Genomic DNA, 7061 nt, shown 5'->3' on the forward strand with positions numbered 1-7061 from the left:
CATCGGCAGGCGGACTCTCAACCACTGTGCCACCAGGGAAGCCCAAAATAATGGTATCTTAAAAACATTTGTTTTTGTTTGCTTGTTTGTTTGCTTTATTTTCTTTTTTTGGCCACGCAGCATGCGGGATCTTAGTTCCCCGACCAGGGATGGAACCCGCACCCCCTGCAGTGGAAGCGCGGGGTCTCAACCACTGGACCGCCAAGGAAGTCCCTTAAAACTATTTGTTGAATGACTATATATTAATCCTCTTAGCGCCTTGTATATAGAAGATGCTCAGTAAATTTGCCAGACAAATGAACTTAAGGAAACCTGAAATTGTGAAAATTAACGCCCATTCTTCCCTCCTGAGCCATGCCCAGCAACAAACCATGACTCACAGGTGTGAATGGTGTGTAGGGTTAAGTGCAGGGGCTCCAGATCCTAACTGCCTGGATTTGTGTTGTGGACGATAATACCCCCCACCTGTGGGATCTAGGGCACATTACCTGACCTCTCTGTCTCAGTTTCCTTATAAGTAAAGTGAGAATAAGAAGAGTAACTACCTCTGAGGGTTACAGTGAGGATGAATGAGCTAAGAGATATCCACTACTAGGGATACAGCAAATGCTCAAAAAAAGATGGCTTTCATTTCTGGCACAGAGCCAGGATTCCCGGTCAGCTTCTCCCTCCCACCTGTGGCAGGGTCTTTCTGCCCCTGTCCTCACTAGCAGCCGGGCAGGCTTCTGTGCCAAGCAAGTCAGGTCTTCACCTCCACCCAGAGCACTAACCTGGCAGCCAAGCTACCCGTGAAAACAGTAATCACACATACAGCCCATGGCACAAAAACTCAGCTGAGGAGAATCGACATGAGCTTCCAGCTCCCGTGTGGCTGAGGAGGTGTGATGAAAGGGGAGGGGTCTCAGAACCAGCCCTGTGAGGGCCTGGCTTTAAAAGAAGTGTGAGTGAAAGGGCCAGCATTCCTGGCACAGTTTCTCAAGCTCTCATTTTTTCCTGAACTCCCAACAGGTTGCTAAGCTCTGCCCAGAACAGAGCTTGGGCTCCAGGGAAACTCACAGAGGAGCGAGGAGGGGTCCGCAGTCCGAGGTGGGTGGACAGTGGTGGCCTGGAGACCCCTCTGCCTCCTGCCCGACTTAGGGTCCTCTGAACGCCGGTCTGTCCACCTGAAAGGCACTCGTAGCCCTGGCCCCTGTGTCCCCCAGGATCCAGAGAAGGGACTTCTTCAGACGTGCTCTTCAGCAGCCTCATGTAACTGGTGGAGTCATCACTCTGGTCAGTCCCCTCCTTGATGCTGATTTTAAAACCCTACTCTCCTTGCCTCTTGGTCTGATCTTTTGGGGAGGCCAAGAACGGTTTCCCAGTCGGTTACAGATCAGAGGCTCCGGCCATGCCCACCGCCCGGAGCAGGCGACTTGGAAGAGTTGGACACCCAAACCCTATGGAGTAGAAGAAGATTAAAGGAGTGGCTGTCAGAGGGAGAGAGGGCAAGCTGCCGAACAGAAGAGAGGGTGTGGGGAGGGAGAACAGGGCGAGCCTGAGGCCTGGGTTCTGCTTTTAGAATCTCTGTGCCTGGAAGAATGCGGGTAGGTGGAGGGGAAGCATACCTGGACTGGTCCACGGAAGATGAATGGGGAAGAGCTGGCGGGGGCCAGGAGGCGGGGGTGAGGACAGGGACGGGGGTGTGAGACAGCGTCGTCAGGTGGGATGGCAGCTCACATTGTGATGGGACAGATGCTAAAATTAAAGGCAGGCGTTGGCCTGGGTGGATTTTCAGAACTCCACTCCCCAAACCCACTTCTAATAGTCACCGGAGCTGTGCCTGAACTTTGAGCTAGGACAGGCTCCCCTCCCTCTGCTGGGCCCAACAGCCTCCATCCCTGCCTGGCCTCCCCCAACCTGAGCCCGTTGCCCCAGACCCTTCCAGTACCTCCTTGTTCAGCCCTGGGATCGGAGCCCCGGGTATACCTGCATCAAGAGGAACCAGCAGTTCACGGGATGTTGCTTCTTTCTCCTGGTGACAGACATAACCATCCTGAGGACCATGACACAAAGATGGGACAGCCCAGGAATGAAAACTCAGGGTGGAGTAGAGAGGAGAGCGTGGGCAAGACTGAAAGCAGAGAAAAGAATTTGCAGAGCAGTGGATGGTTTCACAAGCGGGATTTTAGGGAACAACACTCAAGTACAAGAGCCCTCATGTGTGATGAAAGAGCCAGGCACACGGAGTTCCAGCAAAGGGCCAGAGCCCAAGGAGAGTCATCAGGACAGGGCACTGCCCCTCCAAGGAGACAGGTGGGGGAGGGGGGAGGGCTAGCTTTCAGAGCCCTGCTCCCTAGGAGTATCTCACCTGCTGCTCTTGGAACCTGCTGAGCTATTCCTTAGGGTGACAGAGCAGAGTGAAATGTTGAGAGGAGCGAAGAGAATGCCATAAAAGCCCAAGACAGGCTGGAGGCAAAACCAGATGGGATGATTGTTCTTGGTTTTGCCAAAAACCCCCACCTTGTAGCATCTTAACTTCCTGGAACAACACGACAACTCTGGGAATTTTTGTCCAGCGGAGCATCTTGCTAGAAAATCAGGATTCCCCTTCCATGCAGACAGGCTGGGCAAGCCTTCCTCTTTCACCTCACTTACTTCCCAAATTTCACTCCCCATCCCCAGGCAACAAAACCATTACAGTTAATTAATACCACTGCTCTGGGGAGATGCACAGGCCTTCCAGGGGTCTCTGAGGACAAGGCATTGGGGGCACAGCTTGAGCAACCCTGAGTGCAGTCTCCTGGTGGGGTAGTGGAATTAATGAGGGGTGGGCGGTCGCCCTTACCTCTGGGTGCCAGATGCAAGTTCTCAAACAGTCCTGAGCTTCCCCTGTGGTCATCAGGTTGAGGGGGACGAAAACATGGGCTTGCTTCAGGGCCAGAAGGGAAGCAAGTGGGGGAAGATACCTGTGGTCACTGGCTTGCCCAAATGCCATAGAGTTCCACCCTCTCTTGCTGTGGGTGCCCCCCCAGGAAAGCTCCCTGGGATGGTCCTCCTGCCACTTCCCAAGTCACAGTAATAACCAGGCACTCTTCTCAGCACTTTCCATGTATTAACTCAGATAATCTTCAAGCCCATTTCACAGATGGGGAATTTGAGGCAGAGAAAGGCTAGAAAATTAGCCTAAGTTCTTTTAGCTCCACAAGGCAGAACTGAGATTCGAACCCAGCTCCAGAGCCTTCACTCCCAGTCAGCACATTGCACTGTTCTTGAGCCTGACTACAGGCTCCTTTGAGGGCACTACCGTTTTCTGAGTTTCTGCTTGTGGAAGGCTGAGATGGTATATGGAGAGACAACAGGAGGCAAGAAGGATGTGAGCTTCTCGGTAGATCATCAACGAAGCCCAGAACTGGTGTCAGAGCTCCTGAAGGCTCCCAGTCTATTCTGAGAGGCCAAGTTCTGTTCTGAAGCCACGTTCTGGCAGCGTCCACACGAAGATCCTCCAGGGTCACGGCTGACCCTCACAAGACCATGGCAGCAGCCACCCCTTTGGACCTTAAGGCACGTGCCATTCAAAAACCTCTCACCAGGACACACATTACCCAGAGCCTCCCCCACGGCCAGCCTGCCCCAATGCTGCCGGGAATCTCAGATGCCCCAGCCCTACCACGGAAATGCCAGCCAAGAGCAGTGGGCAGCGTGCAGGCTGCCCAGAGAAGCCCTGTGCCTGCAGCAGCAACAGCAGCCAGAGTATCAGAAGCAACCGATCCGTGCAGGGCAGCAGGCCGGGGAGGATTTCAGACAGCCTCAGATGCTGAGCAAATCCCACCTGGCAGGTGTGGGGGGGGCAAGTGGGCTTGCGGAACGGAGTCAGCCTGGCACCGAGGCTTACCAGGGCTCAGGCAGCAAAGGGCAGCCTGCGGGTGGGGACTGCAAGCTGGGGTTCCTGTGCGTTGCCTGCAGGACCCTTCCCAGACTTTACATGGCTGCCTCTCTGTTGTCATTCAGATCTCAGCTCAACCATCACCCCTCAGAGGACTCTCTGATCCAAAATAGCCTCCCCGTCACACATCATCCCATTTTAGTCATAGCGCTTTCCCTTTCCGATATTTTGCTACTTGTTCATTGTCTGTCTCCCCCAGTTAGAGTGAAAGTTCCACAAGGGCAGGGCTCTGCCTTGTTCACTGCTGGGTAACTAGTGCCTAGAACAGTGCCTGGCAGTAAGACCCACTGATACCTGTGAACGAATGGATTGATGAATGAATGAATGGGCCCAAACAGGCGCAGGCCCTTCAACACTGATGAGAACGGTATAAAGAGCTAAAGAGCTCAGCCTTTCTTTTCTCCTCTTTCTTGGGAAATATAGCCTTTAAAATTTTTTTATATCTAGCATTTTAAAATGTCTTTTTTTTTTCCTCATTACAAAAATGACATTTGCTCACAGTTGAAATTTAAACACTGAAGAAAGGAATGACATAGAAAGCAAAAGTCCCCCATCATCCCACATCTTAGAGAAAATCACTTTTAATGGTATGTTGTGTACTCATTGAGATTAAGTTTAGTTTTAAAAGAAACAAATCCATGCATCATAGAAAGAAAAGGCATTCACAATTCCAGCAAACTAGCAGCCATGATCATTTCCCCTTTGCAATCTTTTCTCATGTGTTTATTTTACAAGTTACCATAATGTACTTATCCTGTAACCTGACACTTTCACTCATTACATCATAATCATTTTTCCAAGTTGTCATATTTCCTATGTTCTCCTTATTATAATGGCTGTGTAATATTCCACCAAGTGGAAATCTATAATTTACTTAACCTAGCTGCTCAACAAAGGGAGAACAACTGTTTCCCATTTCTACTCTGACAATGACACCACAAGAACATCATTTTTATGCCTGTAACAAGAGAATTCAGCCCTTTTCTTTGCTGGAACTATTTCCTAATGAAAGATTTCTTAATGAACAATTCTACAAGTGGTATCACTGAACAAAAGGGTACAACTGTTTTAAGGCTGACGATGTAGGTTGTTCTGGGGAATTCTGTGTAATGCGGGGAATAGGTCTCCGTCTGAGTCACCGCGTTCCCACAGTGGCCTCCACGACCATCTCTCTACCCCCCACCCCACTCCCACAGTCCAGGCTCTCACCACCCCGGCTATAAATCAACTCGGTAACACACTTCCTGAAAGACCCTCCAATCACAAACTGATTTTGCAAGTTTCGGTTGACTGAAAAATAGATTCTAGCCTTGAGTTTTAAACTCTCAACTAGCAGTGGAGTCAAGATCTATCTAAAGCTGAGAAATACCCAGTTACCCTCTCCCTCTCTGCAGACTCCTACATAGAAGCTAAGGGCTCTGGGCTCCCATGGACCAGTCCAACAGCTCCTAAAACTTGTCCAGTCAAGAGTGCAAACCCACCAGCGCTCCCTGCCCTGGTTTCCGGGGGAGCTGTCTGCCTGCTGGCCCCCGGTCCCACAGTGGGACTGTCTGCCCTCTTCAGACAGAACAGCCTGTAGGCCGGACAGCCTCTGGGGATTGGGAGAGCAGCCAACTGTCATTTTTTAAAGCATCATCAAGGAAAAGCCAGAGGCCGAGGCTGGAAAGAAAGGCTATGTGAGGACAGATGAGACTCCCCAGCCAGGGGGCCCCTTGCCCTACATGCCGCTCCTCTGGACTGAGGAGGAGATATGGCTGAAACATGGCAGAGGCAGCAGAGAACTTGCTCCTCTTGACCCCCTTGTGGCCACGTTTATGGCAGCTAAGGCACCACAAAGCCTTCACCATCCAGTGCCCTGGATGCTCTACACAAAGCCACACAAACCACTCATGGCTTCTTGGCAAGAGTCTGGAAGCCTAGGTGAGATCCAGTTCCCACTGCACAGAGGTAAAGCCCAGGGCCCAAAGCACCCGTGAGCATACAGATAAGAAAGAGAATTGGGGAAGATGCCATCTCCTAAGTGCTGGGTGTCTCACATCACTCATGTCAGCCCATCTGGGTCTGACCCAGTTCTTAGAGGCCATGTGGCTATACAATGGCTCTAGCATGTGACATGGCCTGAAACTGCTGGAAAACCCCCTCCCATTCCAGGACCATAGCCTTGTGACGGGCCCTTGGACCGCAAGCAGGCTCAGAACTGGAACCTTCAGGCCTGTGCCCATGCTGCTGAGGCAGGAAGGGCCAGTGATCCCCTGGGAGCCAGTACCATACTCACTTATCACACCCTTGAGTGCGCGGCTCCGAACAGACATCAGGATCACTGTCCAGGAGTGTCCCGGGTTAACCTTTGTCCCGGTGCCTGGCTGGGCCTCGGTGCCATTCTCAACAGTGTGGGCAAGCATCAGCCCCAGGGCTCAGATGATCCTCGGCTAGTGGATGGGTGGCTTCCATTTGTCCCTGGAATTAAAGAGGAGGAGTTCATTAGCTTAAACTGCCCCCAGCTCCGAGCCACCAGGCCAGCCAGAGAGGCAGCCTCAAGTAAAACACCACAACTCCGGGCTCCAGGCTCAGCACCAGACACTCATCACACCCAGGCCATGGGGCCTCTCCTGGAGCCTGCCACCTCCTCTCTGCCATCCTGCTTGCCCAGGTCTGGTTAATCCGGAGATGATAGCCTGGAACGGATCCCAGGCAGTTCACATGGGGGCTAGGACTCGGTGCTTCTTGTGCCATGCGTGAATGTGTGCACACTTGTAAATCTGAGCAGGGATATAATTTTAGAATCCAGCTCCATTCTCAATTTAGCGTCAAATTACACTCTCACCTTCCCCCTGTAGTGGGTACATCTGTTCTCAAGGGCAGTCAAGAACCTCACGGAAGACAGACAATGTAGAGCATTTGTTTTAGCATTTGGGGAGCCAAGCACAACTACGCCTGCAAAAACAAGCACACCAACAAAATGTGTGCTAAAACCCTCTACCCGCAATCCTACTACCCACATATTTATTTCATTTTATTATTTTATTATTATTTTCGAGACCCTTCCTATTAACTTCGGTAACTGACTACAAGCTGATATAAATCTGACTTTATAATGCCCCTTGCCACATACTTTTTTTTTTTTTTTTTTTTTGCTATA

General features: G+C 51.2%; 1 protein-coding gene across 15 annotated transcripts in view; it reads right to left on the reverse strand.

The window, feature by feature from the left end:
- Positions 1-7061, reverse strand: part of TMEM229B (transmembrane protein 229B) — a 40394-nt gene that overhangs the window by 8617 nt on the left and 24716 nt on the right. For 6 of the 15 annotated variants that reach the window (XM_028496027.1, XM_028496028.2, XM_028496026.2 and 3 more), the window contains 5 exons: positions 6198-6379; positions 2825-2908; positions 1966-2110; positions 1605-1734; positions 1057-1436 (listed from right to left, as the gene is read on the reverse strand). In XM_028496027.1, coding sequence (XP_028351828.1) covers positions 1057-1248 — 192 coding nt within the window. In that variant the 5' untranslated portion in view covers positions 1249-1436; positions 1605-1734; positions 1966-2110; positions 2825-2908; positions 6198-6379. Of the gene's footprint in view, positions 1-1056; positions 1437-1604; positions 1735-1927; positions 2111-2824; positions 2909-6197; positions 6380-6512; positions 6547-7061 lie in introns of those variants that run through there. The other 9 variants (XM_028496029.1, XM_028496036.2, XM_028496035.2 and 6 more) reach the window with 9 other exon arrangements.

The sequence above is a fragment of the Physeter macrocephalus genome, chromosome 11, assembly GCF_002837175.3.
Source record: "Physeter macrocephalus isolate SW-GA chromosome 11, ASM283717v5, whole genome shotgun sequence".
NCBI lineage: Eukaryota > Metazoa > Chordata > Mammalia > Artiodactyla > Physeteridae > Physeter > Physeter macrocephalus.